General features: G+C 42.3%; 1 protein-coding gene across 1 annotated transcript in view; it reads right to left on the reverse strand.

Annotated features, from left to right (window-relative positions):
* The window catches only part of castor2 (cytosolic arginine sensor for mTORC1 subunit 2), a 171068-nt gene that overhangs the window by 83152 nt on the left and 66238 nt on the right, over nt 1-21678 (reverse strand). Inside the window, exon 2 of the mRNA XM_020528473.2 lies at nt 3797-3867. Coding sequence (XP_020384062.2) covers nt 3797-3867 — 71 coding nt within the window. The remainder of the gene's footprint in view (nt 1-3796; nt 3868-21678) is intronic.

Raw genomic sequence — 21678 nt, forward strand, 5'->3', positions numbered from 1 at the left:
CCAGACACAATTCCTCATGTCCCATATTAAAAACCAGCTCCCAGGGTACTGCTTGCACTTCATTTGAACTGAAGCAAGACTTTCTGTTCCTCATTATCAGGGATACCAGTCCCAGACAAATAATAGATCCATTCATTTCTTCTAGAATTCCAAGACATGCCCAAGCCACTTCTGAAGACAATGAATATTAACGATTCAATACTAACAAATAGGTTTATTCATAAATCATCTGCAGGAAAAAACAGCAGCGGTTGAATCCTTAAGATAATTCAAAAAAATCCCTTTGAGCTGGTTCATGAAAGGTTTAAAAAGAGAAACCCAGTCATTGACATGTAGGGAATGAATAAATATAGCAGCAAACATCATCCAGGGAGTAAAGGTATCAAATTGATTTCCTAGGATTTACGCAGGAGCTTTTCCCATGAAGTTGTACCTTGCTGCAATTAATTCAAATAACTGGAATATTCAAAGGGTTGAATTCTTATGTTAATTGTATGCTAATGAATGATTAAGATGAAGGATAAAGGTAAAGGGCACCGATTGATTGAATACCTTTAGCACGTATAAAGAAAGACCGATGCCTGATTCAGTGGTGAAATGTATGTTCTGAGCTTCTAAGCAACGGCAAATAAGACTGTTAAAGGTTGCGTGTTTGTGTATCCTGAGATTTGGACTTTTGGGGTTATTCAACCCGACTGCGTACCTCTCTTCCATGGCCGTGCTCATGTCGAGCAAGCTTTATTGTGTCCACTACTACATATTAGGCCCACTGTGATCACTGTGTGCCGTTGGGGATGGACTGCATTATCAGCTTAACAAGTTTCTTTTAAAGTTTTGATTTTTGTCATATTGCCCCATTAAGCGACTATCGATTAGATTATTTGTTTCATTAGTTATTTTGTTTTCAAAAGAATAGACAGAAAGATATTCTGTTAAAATCTTCCGTCTGTTATAATGAAGTTTAAGGGACTGATCATTAGTGAATTTGTTTAGTAATTTTACTGATATTGTCAAAAAGTTAGCATTTCTCAAACTTTTACGGTTGAAGTAAAACTTTCAAATGGATTAGTAATCACAGATCTCCCTTCTAATTTATGATATTGCATAAAACTCAATGTTGTCCATGGGAAGTGTTTTTAATTTAATTTTACTGATGGGATGTCAATAAAATGGGCATACTTGCTTCTCACTACACAGTCTGTATATCCTTGATATGATATTTGACAATGACACTCATAAATCATTCTATGCAAGAACTAATGTTTCTTCTTTTTAAGAGAGTAGTAGATGGATCCCACAAACATTTGTAATTGCATGTAATTAAAAACAGAATTGGATTTAGTCAGTCTGGTACAGGAGTGTTCCTGCAAGGTTTGCAAGTTTTGTACATCTCCTAAGGTGACAATGTACCAATGCAAGAGGCCACAGACTCCATTCAGAACAAAGCAGCCCGGTTGGCCGGACTACATCAACAAACATTCACCCCCAGTGCTCACCAGCAGCACAGTATGTCATTTACAAGATACACTGCAGAAATTCACCATAGTTCCTTATTCAGCACCTTCCAAACCTACAACCACTTCCATTTAGAAGAACAAAGGGCAGCAAATGCATGAGAACACCACCACCTGCAACTTCCCCTCCAAGTCACTCACCATCCTATTTGGCAATCTTTTGCCAGTTAACAAACTCAGCCAATTTAGTAACAGTGGGAAATCCAGAGTGACTACATACTGGAAAGGTGAGATTGGAGCACTCACCATGGTCCCTAACACAAGGCCAGCTCCAATCAGTGAACATTTTCATAGTTTTCTCCAATCATTCATGGTACATGGGTGTTGCTGGCTGAGTCAGCATTATTGTCCGTCCCTACTACCCTTATGAAGATGGCAGTGAGCTGCTTTCTTGAACCACTGCTGTCCATTTGGTATAGGCAGACATGCAATGCTTTTGGGGAGGTAGTTCCAGGATTTTGATCCAGTGACTCTCCAAGTCAGGATGGTGAGTGGCTCGGAGGGGATCTTGCAGGTGGTGGCATTCCAATGTATCTGCCGCCCTCATTCTTCGAAGTGGAAGGGGTCATGGGTTTAGAAGGTACTGTTTAAGGAACTACGGTGAATTGCAGCAGCGTATCTTGCAAATTGTACACTATCCTGCTACTGAGCACTGGGGGCTGGAGGGAGTGAATGTTTGTGGCTATATTCCAATGAAGTGGGCTGCTTTGACCTGGATGGATCAAGCTTCTTGAATGTTGGAGCTTCACTCATCCAGACAAGTGGGGAGTATTCCATTACACTCCTGACTTGAGCCTTGTAGATGCTGGACAGGTTTTGAGAGTCAGAAGGTGAATTCTTATTTTGCAGATACCACTTTGAGAATAATGGAGACACGCAAAGGCATTTGTGTGGGATCTAACTAGTGCTCTACATATGCCAGGTCCATTCTGAATGGATTACATTTTTGATTAGTAGCCTAAGAGTTTGCCTTTCCAGATATTCATGTCTGCCAATAGTCAAACTGACTTCATGTGAAAAAAAGTAAAAAAAAAGATTTCCCAGTAATTGCCATTCAGAGTGGCACATTCTTTAAAACACTGACCCCTTACCCCCAATTTAAGAAAGATCACACGGAAGAAAGTCATAGGTTACAGGCAAAATTGCCCCTTATTTTGTCTCTGACAGTCTCCTCAACAGTACCGGCACTGGTGAAAACTGTGGTCATTTATGCAAGCAATATGCTATCAATTCCTCCACTTCCAATATACCGTGGGGCACACAAAATGCTGTTTGAGCGCACAAGCATTGAATACATCATGTTATCGTATATGCTTCCTTAACTTTTTGCAGATGTGTTTGAATATTCAACAGTTTATATAAATGTGGTGACTACCTTTATGCACAACCATTCTCGACCTCTAGCTAAGGGAGTAATTATTTTTAAATGGATTTGATTTTGTGTTGAGCCTGACCTCTACAACTGTTCTAAGACAATGCAGTTTTGGAACTGGTTCATTTGAGAATTCACCAAATCTCCACTCCCTGCTGAGGATGTTCCAATGTTTGATTAATCAGATTGTTTAGGAAGAGGTAGTTGCTTACCCTGTTCACTTAGGTCTGTTATCTCACTGCAATATGATCAGCTCATAATTGCAGCAACACGTCACACAAGAAAGTTTAAAAATTAAAAATCGACAAACAAGTCTAACAACCCTGTGAAAGGTGACAACCTGGGTTATTGTAATCCTATCTAGCACCTAGCAAGGCATCACAGAGGATCTCTCTTTCCAAACGAGAAGAGTGCTCAGATAGACTCAAGAGAATCAAACCTCTTCACTTTTTCAGAAGCATTCAAAGGTCATCCACTCTAATTTCAAATTACATCCAGATCCATATTTGAGCATTTGTGAAAATGGAGAAGGAAACATCAAATATGTTAAAAATACAACCCAGTAACATCTGTTATGGCAGAATATTTGAAATCCGTATAAATTGACGATTTACTGGACAAGTTACAGGTGTTTCTCAATTCAGTTAAACTTGCCCAAACCACCACACACAGTGAGGAGACAGCTACCCACTACTGGCTTGAATGAAATCCATTGAAAGTGTGGCAGGTAGTATATTAAATAACTGCAATAAGCAGGTTCCAGTCTGAATTAACTCTGATATGGTAAATGACATCAGAAGGCCATTATTGGCAATTGTCATCATTTTACAAGGTTCACATGGCATTAATGGAATCATCAACACCCTTTATTGAAGAAACCAATTGATACAGCTATAAAGAAGGTTCTCACCTTTAAATCCTTCTTCATCCACAATGATGGTGTAGTCTTCAGGAGTCTCAGTTAGGCTAAAGAACTTGCACCTTGTTTAAAAAGAAATAAAAAGAACACCATTAGTTTGGAATAATTCAACAGGGGCTCTTTACAAGATTGCAAAGTTCTAGATCATAAATCTAAACAAGGCCTGAAGATAAAGTTCAAATTAAAACACATGAATGCTGGAAAGCACTTGGCAATTCAGAGAGTATCTGTGCAGAGAAAAACAGTTCATGTTTCAGGTTGATACTCTTTCACCTAAGTAGCAAATGACTGTCTAAAATCTTGTTTGGAACAACATGCACTTGTTATTGGGAAAAAAACTCCTAAAACTGTACTCCTGTTAAAATTACTGCTGTCTGATGACAGCTTGTATTATGAGGTATTACTTAGATTGAGCAGAACACTGCTCAGAAAAGGCCAATCCACCATTCAGTACACAGTTCTGAGGAATGGTTACCGGACCAGAAACGTTACCTCTGATGTTTATTTTCTTCGCAGATGCTGCCAAACCTGCTGAGCTTTTCCAGCAACTTCTGTTTCTGTTCCTGATTTACAGCACCGCAGTTCTTTTGGTTTTTATTCCGTACACTAGTGTTTGTCAATGAGCTCCCTGGATATTCGTAGCAAATAAAGGAGGCACGTTATGTTAAACAGAAGTTAAAAGGGCCAATTGTAATCCTGTTTTCCCTCACTCAATAAGACCAGGTGGGCAATGGGTTAAAACTGGGTAATGAGGACACTTCCCACTTAAATGGCACTCAAGCCACAAAACATTTTAACAGGCTCTTTTGGCAAACAATAGACATCCTTAAACCTTGGCAGGTGAAGTCCTCATCAATATTCAAAAATCTGAGTCCAATGAGCCCCTGTGACCTTCTGACCTTGGGCCTTGTGAGATGCACACAATGCCAATCCTGTCTAGCAATTCTGTGCAACGTGAGCCCAGAACCTGGCTAGTGAAAATAGGTAACAAAGTGTGCAGCTGGAGGAACATCGCCTGGCCTGCTGTGTTCCTCCAGCTCCAATCTTTATTATCTCTGACTCCAGCATCTGCAGTTCCTGCTGTCTTAGTGAAAATAGGTACTGGTTTGAAAGTTTTCTAGTGGGCCTGAGAAAGTGGGAATGCTCCTCCTGTCTTCACGAGGAATCCCAGGGCCTCACCTGTCCTAGACTTCCCTTCCTTCTCATGTGACCATCATCCCCTCAGACCTCTCCCATCATTCTCCTCAACCTGGGAACTGTTTCTCTGGGTTAGTGATGGCCAACTGCTGCCACATGATCTCCCATTCCCATCCATTGGCTGTTTCTGTAAATAGTATTTCTCACTTTTTCATCATTCACCACGTACTGGTCTTGCTCAAGTGGAAGTCACATACTTGATTTCCCTACCAAATCCACGCGATTAGTACACGACCTTTCATTAAATTCAATTGCAGACATCCTAGAATGGTTCAGTTTAAGCTAGTACAACAAGCCTATAAAGATCCAGGTGTTGAAAACGTGGTTAAGAAAATACCCAAAGAATTCCAGATGCCGAAAATCAAGAAACAAAAGCACGAATTGCTGGAAAAAAAAGTCTCAGCAGCCCTGAAAGCATCGGTGGAGAGAAAGCAGAGTTAATGTTTCGGGTCCAGTGACCCTTCTTCAGAACAGACGACCAAACCTGCTGAGTTTTTCCAGCAGTTTGTTTTTGTTGTTGAAAACGTGGTGGTGTTCTCTGTCACTTAATAAGAACAAAGCCCAGAGCAGAGGTTTACATGTAACGTTCAGTATGTGTAGTACTGCTGCAGGAACCCTATAGAATTAGATGCTCCATCCTGGGGCTATACCCATCAGCACCCATCGCACAGCTGACATTATACATTTAATTTGGAAATGTCTCTGGTACTGACAGTCTGTGTAACGTTTTCAAGGTTCTGAACAGTGCCAATGTAAACAGTCTCATAATGTGTTCAGATTGCCTGAAGATTGCTGAGTGCCCACTATGCATGAGGCAGAGCCACTATATTGGCCCAGAAGCATATTCCAGCTGTCTATACCTAGGTGTGCCTGCATTTGGTGGACTTGTCTAGTAACAAGAATGCGTGACACATTCACTGTAGTTTCTTTTTAAATAGGCAAGCAAGCTGAATTGAAGGGTCTGTTCAGATCCCACCCATTTCTCTGCAGTCAGTCAATAATATGTGTTGTGAAAGACAATTACATTTGCACATGTTAAATGAAAAATCAGTTCAAGTTTAAGTCTAATAAAACATTTAAAAATAGGTCCTTGTGGAAGATGGACAACAAATCCATCAATTAAGCAAAGGAACCAAAGCTGATTAAACTTGACAACAAATTAGTTCTTTGGGTCTTCACATTTAAGTTTTCCATTATGGAGAGCGGCTGTAACAACAAAACATTTCATTAGTCAGTTGATCCTCTCGTGGATACGAAAATGTTGCAGCCATGGAAGTTTCTCCTTTTGACTGAAGGGTTTCTAATTTTTTTTGGGATTACTGACGTGTTAAGTGCAAAGTGCATACATTACTTCAGAACCAGCATCCTTCATTAGCATTTAACTCATTTGTAATGGGCTTCAATGGACAGAAAACATTGAATCCCTTTTCAGGACTACTTTAGGAAACAATACAGAAAAATGGAAAGCAACAAATACAGTGTTGAATTGGGCCACAGAGCATACGCTGATGAAATAGCTGCAGCAGAGTTATGTCAATTTCGCCCCAACCCCCTCCCCCCAGCTAGTGGATGCTTCACAATGAATAGCACTTATGGAATTTGCTGAAGAAACAAAAACATCCGACCCCAGCTACAGGGTTTCTAAATTAAATTGCACATTCTCTAAATATAAAGTCCAACAGCTGAACGAATCAGTGGCTTGGAAGAAAAACCACTGGAAAAGGAAATATATATAAGGCAAATATTTAATGTAACAGACATTTACCGAGGTTAGTTTGACTAAAGTCTGCAAGTGAAATCTGCTGTGTGCATGTTCATTGTAGTCAGAGTATTTTACCAATGGAATGTCTTAACTTTGTTAGCATAGTTGCACTTTCATTGCAATCCATTGTCTACTAATCATTTAACTAGTGGTCCAGTATAATTTTGAGATTGGCAGTTTTAAATATGTAAAATATGCATTTTGGGGCAGGGAAGAAAACAAGTTCTACACCCGAAGGAACATTTTAGTCTTTGCGCTACTTATACCACCATTCCTCATTTTATAGTTTAACCTGCCATTTCCACATTGCAATCCTTCCTATCAGCTGCATGCCACGTCTTGCAGAAAAAAGACTACAAAATTGTTTTATCAAAGCTCCACATGACTAGTGATTTTTAAAGGCCATAAGACCATAAGACATAGGAGCAGAAATTAGGCCATTCAGCCCATCAAGTCTGCTCTGCCATTCAATCATGGCTGATAAGTTTCTCAACCCCATTCTCCCGCTTTCTCCCCGTAACCCTTGATTCCCTTGACAATTATGAACCTTTCTATCTCTGTCTTAAATGTACTCAATGACCTGGCCTCCACAGCCTTCTGTGGCAGTGAATTCCATAGATTCACGACTCTCTGGATGAATAAGTTTTCTCCTTATCTCTGTTCAAAAGGGTCTTCCCTTTACTCCAAGGCTGTGCCCTTGGGTCCAAGTCTCTCCTACCAATGGAAACATCTTCCCAATGTCCATATTGTCCAGGCCTTTCAGTATTCTGTAAGTTTCAATTGGAAACCCCCTCATCCTTCTAAACTCCATCGAGTATAGACGCAGAGTCCTCAAATGTTCTTCATATGTTAAGCTTTTCATTCCTGGGACCATTCTCATGAACCTCCTCTCAACCCGCTCCAGGGCCAGTACATCCTTCCTGAGATATGGGGCCCAAAACTAGGCACAATACTCCAAATGTGGCCTGACCAGAGCGTTATAGAACCTCAGAAGTACATCTCTGATTTTATATTCAAGTCCTCTCAAAATAAATGCCAAAGTTGCATTTGCCTTCCTAACTACTGACTCAACCTGCAAGTTTACCTTGAGAGAATCCTGGACTAGGACTCCCAAGTCTCTTTGCACTTCAGACTTCTGAATTTTCTCCCTATTTAGAAAACAGTCCATACCTTTATTCTTCTTACCAAAGTGCATGATCTCACACTTTCCCACGTTGTACTCCATCTGCCACTTCTATGCCCACTCTCCTAACCTGTCCAAATCCTACTGCAGCCTCCCCGCATCCTCAATACTATCTGTCCCTCTACCTATCAAAGGCATAATCTTTCACAAATCTGCAACTTACATGTAAGTTGTGGGGTATAACAGTACTGGAGATGATGTTAAGGGCCCTTGGAGAGAGGCGTAGATTACATTTATATTACTGATATGTGAACCAGCCAGGTCTGGCAAAAAAACACATTCAATAAAGTGAATTTTACTTTCAATACCATTTTGATCACTTCTTCTAAACCGTACGCACTTTTAAACTGAAAGCACTCCGCCCACCTGGTACGAGTAATCATCATTCTCAAAGAGAGCCTAGAAAAGTTCTAACTTCAGATGTTTGGGATCTCTCTCTTGCCAGAGCAAACATAAGAAACTAAAAATGTTCAGCCTTAAAATGTAAATGTAACATGGGTTTGTCCTGCCTGTGACTTTCTAATGTGCGATGTTTGCTATTGGGTCAGGCCTAGCAACACCTATCCTTGAATGTTGCTTTTTTAAAGCAAAGGTTTCAATGTGGTATGGCATACCTCTACAGCTATCACATGCTGAGGTGAGATTAGAACCTTGACCTTCTGGACAAGAGGTACATTCACAAGACTTTGTTTCCTCAAACATTTCCACTTGCAACGACTGCATGACAACTATTAAAGCAGAAAACCATCATTTTTAAGGCTGGAGACATGTTTTTTAATGAAATTTCAAGTCAATGAATCCTTCTGGATTGATACCAACAATTTACCCTGAAGTAGGTGGCCTCCTGACAGCCTTATCTAGCGACAATAAACAACTGAAAACATTTTGGATACAAATAACAATAATGACGGTAACTATGTAACATCTAAGTGGAAAGCAGTCCTTTTTGAAATGTGAGACAACAAGGTGCAGGGCTGGATGAACACAGCAGGCTAAGCAGCATCATAGGAGCAGAGAGGCTGACGTTTCAGGCCTAAACCCTTCATCAGAAAAGGGGGAGGGGAAGGGGGTTCCGAAATAAATAGGGAGAGAGTGGGAGGCGGATAGAAGAGGGATAGAGGAGAGGATAGGTGGAGAGGAAACAAACAGGTTGAAGAGGCGGGAATGGAGCCAGTAAAGGTGAGTGTAGGTAGGGAGTTAGGAAGGGGATAGGTCAGTCCAGGGAGGACGGACAGGTCAAGGGGGCGGGATGAGGTTGGTCGGTAGGAGATGGAGGTGCGGCTTGAGGTGGGAGGAGGGGATAGGTGGGAGGAAGAACAGGTTAGGGAGGCAGGGACGAGCTGGACTGGTTTTGGGATGCGGTAGGGGGAGGGGAGATTTTGAAACTTGTGAAATCTACATTGATACCATTGGGCTGCAGGGTTCCCAAGCGGAATATGAGTTGCTGTTCCTGCAACCTTCGGGTGGCATCGTTGTGGTACTGCAGGAGGCCCAGGATGGACATGTCGTCTGAGGAATGGGAGGGGGAGTTGAAATGGTTCGCGACTGGGAGGTGCAGTTGTTTATTGCGAATCAAGCGTAGGTGTTCTGCAAAGTGGTCCCCGAGCCTCCGCTTGGTTTCCCCAATGTAGAGGAAGCCACACCGGGTACAGCGGATGCAGTATACCACATTGGCAGATGTGCAGGTGAACATCTGCTTGATGTGGAAAGTCTTCTTGGGGCCTGGGATGGGGGTGAGGGAGGAGGTATGGGGGCAGGTGTAGCACTTCCTGTGGTTGCAGGGAAAAGTGCCGGGTGTGGTGGTGCTGGAGGGGAGTGTGGAGCGGACAAGGGAGTCACGGAGAGAGTTGTCCCTCCGGAAAGCAGATAAGGGTGGGGAGGGAAAGATGTCTTTGGTGGTGGGGTCGGATTGCAGATGGCGGAAGTGTCGGAGGATGATGCGTTGGATCCGGAGGTTGGTGGGGTGGTACGTGAGGACGAGGGGGATTCTTTTTTGGTTGTTATTGCGTGGACGGGGTGTGAGGGATGAGGTGCGGGAGATGTGGGAGACACAGTTGAGGGCGTTCTCGACCACCGAGGGGGGGAAGTTGCGGTCCTTGAAAAACGAGGACAACTGAGATGTACGGGAGTGGAATGCCTCATCCTGGGAGCAGATGCGGCGGAGGCGAAGGAATTGGGAATAGGGGATAGCCCCGATATGGAGACAGAGAGGTCCAGGAAGGGGAGAGAGGTGTTAGAGATGGTCCAGGTAAACTTAAGGTTGGGGTGGAAGGTGTTAGTGAAGTGGATGAACTGTTCGAGCTCCTCATGGGAGCACGAGGCGGCGCTGATACAGTCATCAATGTAACGGAGGAAGAGGTGGGGTTTAGGGCCGGTGTAGGTACGGAAGAGGGATTGTTCCACGTAACCTACAAAGACGCAGGCGTAGTTTGGGCCCATGCGGGTACCCATGGCTACCCCCTTTGTCTGTAGGAAGTGGGAGGAATTGAAAGAGAAGTTGTTGAGTGTGAGGACGAGTTCAGCTAAGCGGATGAGGGTATCAGTGGAGGGGGACTGGTCGGGCCTGCGGGACAGGAAGAAGCGGAGGGCCTTAAGGCCATCTGCATGGGGAATGCAGGTGTAGAGGGACTGGACGTCCATGGTAAAGATGAGGTGTTGGGGACCGGGGAATTGGAAGTTCTGGAGGAGGTGGAGGGCGGAAATGTGTCTTTACTGTGTTGATCAGTCAATGCACTGATAAATTAATTTGTTACAGGTATGAAGCAGAAATTAAATCGAATGTTAGAATCTAACTGTAAGGTTTAGACTAACAAGACAATCTTTAGCTCCTTTCATTACATAACTAAAATCTTTCCCGTAAAATCTGCTAAAATTCCAGTATTAAGTTCCAAATTGAAAGTTTCATGAAGTTCCAGTTCAATAAATCAATATGTTTCAGTTCCTTTATATTGTGAAAGTTTTCTTCTTCAAACTGATTTTTTTTCTAGGATTTGGCTTCCCAAGTTTTACAAACTATTAAACTTTTACAACACAAATTAAAATTTCATGGCAATAAACTCGATTACCTAGCCCAAAAGCAATCAGCAATACTGACGCCGTCAAAATCAAAACTGCAAATTCGTCTTCTGTGACTGTGAGCGTCACGCATTTTCCCTTGCCATCCTCCTCAACAAATCAGATTTTCATGGAGTCAGGCTTATTGTAGACACCATTAAAAATGCCAGGCAGGATTTTGGAATGCCACTTTCATGGCAACATTCACATTAGGGCGCAGGTAGTGAGTCCACATGCTGCACTCCCAACCGAGTCAGTTCCAGTGCGGGATTAATGATTCATACCAAACCCCTGCCCCCCCCAATATCTGTGGATTTGGTCTAGCTTCTTGAGGGCTCTGAGGCGTCACAAACCTTAGTGTAGATTCGGGAACCTTTTCGAAAGGATTTTTTTTTATAATAGGTCTGATCCATGATCACTCCACAACCAAGTGCCAGCCCACACATTTTTGCTTTCTAATGATCCTGTTCAGAGATATTATTACACACCTCTTGAGCAGATGGGACTTGAACCTGGGCCACTGGGTCCAGGGGTATGGACGCTACCACTGCACCACAAGAGAGCCCAACTACTGTACCTGGTATTCCCAGGCAGTTTCCCATCCAAGTACTAACAAGGCCTCAGTCTGTTTAGTTTCTGAGAGCAGGGGTTTGCAGACAAGTATCACCCAGCAAGCACTATGTACAGGAACAATGAGCTATAAGGCAAGCCCTGAAGTACCCACTCAGACATCTGGGGCTTATCCTTACCTCAGTTTCCTTCATCATCTGTACAAAGCCCCTTGATAATAATATTCAAAGTTGTTGCATCAGATTTCACCTGTACATTGGCCACACTTCGCTCTCTTTCAGTGCCACGTCTTGCGATCACTATATGGGCTCTGTGCTGTCAAACTGCCTCTCGGGTATCCAGTTTTGAACGAATCACAACTTGCACAGCTAAACATCAGGAAGACCAAAGCTGTTCTTCTCGACCCTACCACAGACACCATACCTTTGCTACTGATTTTGTCCATCTGTTGAATCAGATTTTTCACAATCTCAGCTTGGGATCCAATAAGATGCCAAGTTTTCGACCTCTTACACTCTTCAACACAAAGATCACCCATGTGTTCCTCTTTAACATGGTCTCTTTTTAAGGTTTCTGTTTTTGCATACCCAATTTGTCTTCCAATCGCCCAATAATCTTCATTTGGAAATCCTCAACATCATTCTGTTTAAATTTCTACACAGACTTTACCCTCCCCATCGCTGTTACCTTTTACATCACTACAACTCCTTTAGGACTCATTCGCTTCTGACTCTGACATCTCATACATCCCCCTCCCACCCCCAATGCCCCTCATCCCCACCAATGACAGCCATGTCTTCAGCCATCTAGATCCTACCCTCTGGAATTCTAACCCTAAGCCCACCTGTTGTTCAAGATTCCCTTGTATCTGTTAACATTTCCCTTGAGACCCATTTTATTGATCAAGCATTTAGTCACTCCTCTCTCTAGACAGTGCACTTATACATTTACAGAATGGTTACTAGAAGTGACGTGACTTCTCCTGTTGATTCCCTGCAGCCAAAAAAGTGGCAAACTGATTTTACCAATCTCATGGGAAATACTTAGAATTAAACTTTCAGCAATATAATACGTCCTTCTAAAGGTGAGAGAATTCAAAGGTTCTAAGAGAACAAGAGATATGAAGGACACTTGCAGGGAATTCTACATAACATAGTTTACATCATTGTGGGCATTATCAAGATGGCGGCAGGGCCAAGGTTTGTCTACTCCGACCACTTTTTCTTTTTATTTACCTCGTGTCCCGAGCTCGGAATGCATCTACGTCGGCGAAGAACCCGAGTGGACTCGGCTTATGTTTCTGGGGCAAGCAATGGGACCTGGCATCAGAATCAGCAGCTGCTACATTGGCGAAGGTGACATCAGCAAGGTAGGTCCAAAGGCAAAAGGTGGTGCCTGACAACCAGCGACTTTGTCGTCGGGGCTGTGTCTGGCGCTGGTGGCGGCGGCGAAGCAGTAACAAAAGGGCATCACAGCAACATCGACGAGGTGGGCGCTGCAGCGAGGGATGAGACTCTGGTGTTGGTGGGTCCGGTGCAGGCAACAGCGAGGTGTTGTCGGAGGAAAATCGGCCCTGCAGTGAAAGATGGCGCCTGAGGAATGGTGACTTGAACGTTGGTTGAATCCGGTGTAGACACCAGCGAGGCGGTAGAGGAGGGATGGCAGCACACACATCATTGATGATGGGCTGGCTCAGGACTGATGGACTGACTCTCTTTAAGCAATATCTTTCTTTATTTTTCCCCTGTTCTTAAAACTATTCAAAATGGCACCAGATCATGGCAACAGTGAAATAAAAAGCTTTTCACTGGTGACCATAAAATCATTCATTCATGTAGAGCAATGAATCAAAGTTAACATTACAGGTGTTTCGATTTTGTTGCAATCAGACTGCCTGGTAAAACCATCATTTTAGGTAAAACTTCTCAGAAAGGATTTGAAAGAAACTTTCAGAGATAGAACGATCATCCAAAGGGAGTAAGAGGAGATAGTCTTTCAGAAATAACCTACTTTTATGCAGAAACAGTTCGGGCAATCAGCTACTACCATAACTACAGAATTGGCGAGGAACAAGGAATCTCCTTTCTCTCTCCCAAAACAGCCAGACTTATAAAATCCACCTGTGGAGACAACCTCCAACTATTTGCAGAAGCCATCGCAGCTGCTGAACTCCAACTTTGTGTTTTCAACCCTTCGCTTGGGAAGACCATAAGACACAGGAGCAGGATTAGGCCATTCGGCCCATCGAGTCTGCTCCACCATTTGATCATGGCTGATACATTTCTCAAACCCATTCTCCTGCCTTCTCCTTGTAACTCTCTAATCCTCTTACCAATCAAGAACCTTTCTATTTCTTTCTTAAAGCCTCCAAAACACTCTGCAGTAATGAGTTCCACAGATTCACCACCCTCTGGTTGAAGAAATTCCTCCTCATCTCAGTTCTAATGAGCTGTGCCCTCAGGTCCTAGTTTCTCATACTAGTGGAAACATCTTCTCCACATCCACTCTATCTGGGCCTTTCATTATTCTATAAGTTTCAATGAGATCCCCCTCATCCATCTAAACTCCATTGGGCATAGACCCAGAGTACTCAACCATTCCTCATATGACAAGAGGGAGAATCTTCATTCAGTTATCACCTGTAGTGATCTTAGTTTCATCTTTATATGTATCTTATATCCGTACTTACTTTTAATCTTTACATCTATATATTTAGCTGGTAATTTCATCACACTTCATTAAGTTACAACAGTAATTTTGTAATAAATTAATCATTATTCATAAGACTTAAGCTCTGCTGCTGATTATGTTTCAATTGTAATAATTGAAAAACTTAAAAGGAGACTAAACAAGCTTTGCAACTTTATATAAAAAAAATCTCCTTCGTTCCCAACACCTCCCCCACAGCCTCACGACACCTTCCCCTGCAACCGCAGAAGGTGTAACACCTGTCTGTTTACTTCCTCCCACCTCAGTATCCAAGGGCCCAAACACACCTTCCAGGTGAAGCAGTGCTTTACCTGCATTTCACACAATCTAGTCTACTACATTCGCTGCTCACAATGTGGTCTCCTCTACATTGGGAAAATGAAGTGTAGACTGGGTGACTGCTTCGCAGAACACCTACATTCTGTCTGCAAAAAAGACCCTGAGCTTCCAGATGCCTGCCACTTCAACACACCACTCTGCTCCCTGGCCAACATCTCTGTCTCAGGCTGACTGCAGTTCTCCAGCAAAGCTCAGCGCAAACTGGAAAAACAGCACCTCATTTGCTGTTTGGGAACTCTACAGCCTTCTGGACTCAATATCAAGTTCAACAATTTTAGGGCTTGAGGCACCTTCTCCCCTGTCCTTACCCCAACTCCCACACACCAGGCCTTGTTATCACATGGTCTGCCATTGTACACTACCCATTGCTAGCCTCTAATAGTCCCCATTAGCAGCTATTCACTCCTAGGCTGACTGTTATCCACTCCTTTGTCTGTCCAACTGTTCTTCTCTCCCTTTGGGCTCTATCTCCACTTATCATTTACTCCTTGCCATCACCCTATCTTTTCCTAGCTACCATCAGTTCTGAAGAAGGGTCACTGGACTCGAAACGTTAATTCTGATTTCTCTCCACAAAGCCTGCCAGACTAGCAATTTCTGTTCTTGTTTACAAATTTATAATCATGGACCACTTGGCAATATGCCTGTTGCGGTTGTGATACCTCCTAAAATCTCCTTCTCTGGCTCAGGACCCATTATAGAGTTGCAATAAACTATATCTTTTTTTAATGCGAGCATCTCCTTTAAATATAAGTCATTACTGTAGTTTGTTATCCAAGCATTCGCTTACAGGCCACTTTGAACAGCACATACTATATTATTTCTAGTGAAGCAGCAAATCCAAGCTCCATGGGGCCAAAAATGTGTGTTTGGCTTCTTCCATCTGCAAATGAGGAGACTAACATCTGTTATAAGCAGCTGCCAAGGCTACCTGAAAAGGGTGAACACGTTTTAGGAATGACTTGTGTTCATTAATTTTAAGAGATTTGTGGTATATGTTAAAAATCCACGGTACATATGTTGTGAATGGGCTGACGGGCAAGTGCTGAAGTTGATGGACTGATTGGCCTTTTGCTATTTTATCTCTTACTGTGTTCTTGAGATGTTTTATCCGATTTGAATGGATTGCAAGTTTTAAAACAAATCTCTTTCCACATTCTCACCACCTGTCCATGAGCAGACTGCGACTTAATTTTTCCTCTGTTCGAACTGTGGTGGCGTATCTCCCCATCTCCTCTGTTTGTGTACTCTGACTTTGTAGCAGTATTGAAAAGGAAAGCTGGGATGGGGGGCAAATGAGAGAGCGTGTGTGTGTGTGTGTGTGTGTGTCCCTGTCTGTCTGTGTAACACAGGTACACTCGCAAACAAGGTAAGGGATCAAGTCAAATTACCAACAAATGAAGTACAATTAACTATGGGTTTATCAATGTCCTTGGTTTTTAGATGGAGTCCAAAGGCTAGATTTAGCAGTCTTGAATTCTGGAAGCTAAGAGTCCAGGAAACGTGGACTGCTTCTACTATTGAATGTAAAATGTAACTTTTACTTCACTGTTTTGGTGAAAGAAAGCAATTACTTTAGAGAGGACAAATACATGGCTTTTTTGGGGGGGGAAATGATTTGAAGAGCCCGAGGCTTTTTTCTTTTGCAGTTAGTAGTTTTGATATTGTCAGCAGATGCTGAAAGGTGCAGCACTGACCATTTAATGACTGCAATATCAAAATTGTTAAAAATTGTATGGTTTCTGTACATGGGAGACATGTGACCAAGCAGAGGACAGCAACTTTGAAGACAAGGTTTGTATTGAAGATAACCAACATTAGATGGCCCCTCTCAGATATCAGACAAAATTTAACCCATCTTACAGGACAGGTGATCATGCAACTCTTTTTTTTTCCCCTATTCGTTCACAGGATGAGGGCATCACTGGCTAGGCAGTATTTATTGCCCATCCTTTTAAGAGTCAACCACATTGCTGTGGGTCTGGAATCACATGTAGACCAGACCAGGTAAGGATAGCAGTTTCCTTCCCTAAAGGACATTAGTGAACCAGATGGGTTTTTTCCTGACAATTGACAATGGATTCATGGTCATTGTTAGACTCTTAATTCCAGATATTTATTGAATTCAAATTCCACCATCTGTCATGGTGGGATTCGAACCCACATCCCCAGAACATTATTGGGGATCTCTGGATTAACAGTCCAGTGATAATACCACTAGGCCATCGCCTCCCCATACATTATTTCCTTGAAGACCCCTTTGTCTTTGTACCAGCTTATTACACCATAATTACTATTCCAGTCTCAAGAAGAGGCAAATGTGAGTGTTCATCGCTTGATTCTGAAAAGCTTCTGGAAGGTTACTGCTATGTCCTGTCACATGATTGGAGCAGCTATCGTTTTTGGGCTGTTTAATGCACTTTTAAAACACTAATAAAACACTAATAAAAACACTCACTGTTCATATACTTATGTATTTAAAAAAAACAGAAATTGCTGGAAAATCTCAGCAGATCTGGCAACATCTATGGAGAGAGAATTAGAGTTAACGTTTCAGGTCCAGTGGCACTTCTTCAGAACTCATGTTTTAAAATTGGTCTTTAATCAGTTTGAGACATATCCATAACCGCTGGTCAATTACCAAACAATAGTAACATTTTCAGCGTGAAGGGGTTTATCTGGAACAACAGCTACAGAATGTCAACATTACAGTTGCAAGCAGCATCCCAATAGCATTCTCAAAAATGTGGACCTTCTCTAATTGACTTCTCCAGGATTAGCTTCTGAAGAGGTTGGATGGGTAGCTTCATATTGTCAATAAACTTGCTGACTGACCATGTGAAGGTGAAATGGAGGTGGAGCTTACTTTGGCACTTAGAAAGAACCATTAGAACATACCACATGACAGGCTGACTAAGCAACAGTATCAGAAATGCCAGTGCTGGCGAGAAAAAATGATGATCCTCCACCAGTGTAAGGCAGTGGGTGTTGTCTTGTTGGGTACTTGACTTGCCCAACTGTGGGACTGTACATTAACAAAGCTGTAAATAAACAATGGTAGTGCCCATTCATTTGTATTTACAAAATCCCCTGTGGGGCACTTGTCGACACTCAGTCCTGTATGCAACAAAAAAAACCTGCGTGAGCAGATTCTCCATCAACAACATTGCACAGCCAGCCAAAAAAACAAACCGATGATCACAGCAAGCTGCCTATTGTCCTTTCATTCGACAAGGATTACGAACATAGCTAAGCTCTCTTTTCAATTTCCTTTTAGTATTAATGTGCCGCATTCAAATAACACTCTCTATTTTCTCCAAAAGAAATGTTAATCTTGATCAAAATGCTGCATTTCAAAAACAAAATGATACTCAAAGAAAGAAATGTGTCCTATTGCTCTAGCTGCTGTCAAACCCTGCATTAGCTCTACTCCCTGAGCAGCAGTTTTCAGGTCATTTGTTCTTTGTTACAAAGGCAGACTTTCAGTCTGCAAAGGGCCACAATGTAAAGTGAAGCAATTTCAGTTGCAAAAACAATGAGAAGTCTCTGGAAATAAAACGAACAACCCAACTCATTCACTGGCTGCAACACGCCCAGAGCAGCACATCGTCAAACAAAACTAATATCCTCCTGTTAGTCACATAACAGCATAAATCTTCAGTAATTATGATACAAATACGTTATTCTTTTGTGTAAGGCAAGGCAGTAAAATGTTGATTCATAACCAAAAAAATTTTTAAAACATGCGCTCACAAAATATGTACCTTCTGCCCTTCCAATTTTGGCCCCTTAAGTGCTTTATTTCACCATTGGTGAGCTTAACCACTCACCTTGCATGACCTCAAGTTCTGTAAATCCTTTCCAAAATCTCGATGCCAAGTTGGTCCTGAACGTTTTCCCTGTGACCCTATTCAGAGGCTTAAAAATTGTTGCAACCCCTCAGTGAGAGCCATTTGAGCAGGAAAACTGCTGTAATGACTTGGTCAGACCCACGATGGCCAGTGTTGCCTCAGAGCTCACAACCTCAAGATTTCAGCCCATCACCCCACTTAGGGGGGGGCCCAAGCAAGCAATTTGGAACACTTGTCTCTGCCTCCGTATCCTCTCTCCTCCTCTAAATTCCTACTTAAAACCCACCTTCATCCTACAGTCTCTCCATCTTCTTGTGTAAAGTAACGGTTCTGAAATGGTCAGTGTTGGAGACTGCGTTAAACTCCACCCAATCTGATGATTTCATTTGGACTTGGGTGGGGAAAAGGCAGAATAGCTTAGAATTTGTAGAGTGAAGCCTTATATCCTAGGTCTTCTCATAACCTAGTAATAATGTCTAACTTGCGGCTGATTGCTATAAAGCAATACCTAAATCTTGTTTAACATGACAGGCCCCTCTCCTAAGACTCAATGGTGGTATTCCTCTACCACTGTAAACCAAGCTGACTCTTCAGCCAAGGCAAACAAATGGGATGGTGGCAGCTAACATCCACAGCCACAAGTTGGTAGTGGGCAACATTGTGACACATGTAACACATAAGGCTCAGTGTTTACTGCATTCAATAACACTCCTGTGAAGTACCTTCATAAGTTTTGCTCCGCTAAATAATAACAAATAAAAGGCAACTCATCCACCAATTCGCAACCTTTTTTCTGCTGTATTAAGACCATTTGAAATGTGGCATTCTTATATTTGCCCTGATAAACGCAAGGCCAATAGCTTTTGCGTCATGCCTCCATTTTCAGCACTGTTCAAGCTCTATATCACTAGGCCACTGCTTCTTAAAAGTGAATGTAAATGCATGTTGGTAAATGCAACCGCTCGCTGAAGTAGAAAACAATGAATTCACAATCCCAGAAAGATTTAAACCTTAAATCTATGGCCCACCATCCTTGCACTGTGCTTCTCTGCCCTCTATGCCTCCACATTCTGAGGATCACTGCAGACCCACTGACAATACACAGCCATGTTACTGTTGACGTTCCCTTAATGGCTAAGGTTTCTTTCTGAAGAGATGCCAACAAACCAAAAGAGTCAGCGGAGAAGGGAGTTCATGGGTTTCTGTGCAAGCTTCACACTCAAATCTACCTAGAACCATAGAACGATACCTCGGCAGAGATCATGCATGCCTCAGCTCTTTGCAACAGCTGTCTAACTAGTTCCATTCCATTTCTTCTTAGGCACTGCCCTGTAGAATTTCCCCAACTCATTTTTGAAAGCTATTACTGAATCTGCTGCCAGTCCTAACGAAGGGTTTCGGCCCGAAACATTGACTTTCCTGCTCCTCAGATGCTGTCTGACCTGCTGTGCTTTTCCAGCCTCACACCTATAGACTCTGGCTTCCAGCATCTGCAGTCTCCAAGTCACTGAGAAAAAAACACCTTTTCATGTGCATGTTCTGGAATTTTACCAAGCACTGTATATCTATGCTCTCTAGCTGTCCTTATTTACTCAATAAAATTGCTTCATGGTTTTCAAAACTTTTAAACTACCTTTGAATTTCTCTGCCAAAAGAACAACCCTAATTTCTTCAGAATCGCCAAGTCATTGAAATCTTTTATTCCTAGTACCAATCCAGTAAATCTCCACTGGCCAGGGCTTCACATTTTTCCCAAAGTATGGCACTCAGAATTTGCCATAACGTTTAAGTTAGGGCCTAACTAGTGCTATAGAAAGTTTTAGTATGACTTGTTTGTCTTTGTACTTACAAAGCCAAAGAATCTGACATATACATTTTTAAAAATCCTTCGCAACTTGTCATTTTCAAGAACTTGCGCACATACATCCTTGATCTTTCTGTGTATTCCCTACAACTCCTATCTGTATAAAATACAAGCATTCACTACTATTGTCTATTTAATCAATTGTGATCAAGTGACACAGTCACTTCATCAACGGCCTTTTGAAAGCTTTCATACAGATTAACTACACTTGACTCATCAGCACCATCCATTATTTTATCAAAGATTTCAATCAAATTAGTCAAAAATCAATTTGCCCTTAACAAATCTGTGCTAGCTTTCTTCTATTCATTCACTCTTCTTCCAAGTGCTAATGAATTTGTCACAAACTAGGTTACCTTTTATTTACTGTGTAAATCTTCTGATGAGTCAGGTTGACTCATGGGTCAGGTGGGGGACAGGCTGTTTAAATCCAAAATGTGGAGGCAGCCATGACTAAGGAGCAGGTAGTGAGCCTGCAACAGGTCTGGAACAGGATGGTCAATGATTCCTGGGGGTGTCTGATCACAGTGTCTGATTATGGCAGGAAAAGGTTAACTCGATAGGCCAAGAGGCAGCAGGCATTCACAATTGGACCAAAAGAACTGCAGATGTTGTAAATCAGGAACAAAAACAGAAGTTGCTGGAAAAGCTCAGCTGGCTTGGCAGCATCTGTGAAGGAAAAAACAGAGTTAACGTTTCGGGTCTGGTGACCCTTCCCCAGAAATACAGCCACCTCTTCACTTCTGCACCTTCATTGCAAATTCAAGCACACATTCTGAGGAAGGGTCACCGAACCCAAAACGTTAACTCTGATTTTTTTTTTCTTCACAGTTGCTGCCAGACTTGCTGAGCTCTTCCAGCAACTTCTGTTTCTCTTCCGGAATCAAATCTGGAGGTGCCTTTGACAAACTACGTTAATTCAAGCTTTGAAAGACGGCCATGATATACTTTTGATGTCATCCCTCCAGCTGGAAATTGAGGTCTGGGTAGAAATGAGATCCAACCTATAAAACTGCACTTGGAAGAACTTGTCAACATTCCAACTAACTGTCTAGAACAATCCTCCTAGTCTTAACCACATCACTGAAGGCAATAAATTAGGAATCCAGCATCTGAATTTTCCAACAGTTCATTATCAGCTCTTTCTCAATGACCCTGTGCAGAATGTAATTTAAGCCGATAAGACAATGGAGAGCTCATTTCAGTAACCTTTAGTTATTTAATTGCTATCACCATTTGTATGATATACTGAACAGTTATTCTCATATTCCAGAGATAGTAGGAACTGCAGATGTTGGAAAATCTGAGATAACAAGGTGTAGAGCTGGATGAACACAGCAGGCC

This window comes from Rhincodon typus, chromosome 26 (genome assembly GCF_021869965.1).
Source record: "Rhincodon typus isolate 14 chromosome 26, sRhiTyp1.1, whole genome shotgun sequence".
Lineage (NCBI taxonomy): Eukaryota > Metazoa > Chordata > Chondrichthyes > Orectolobiformes > Rhincodontidae > Rhincodon > Rhincodon typus.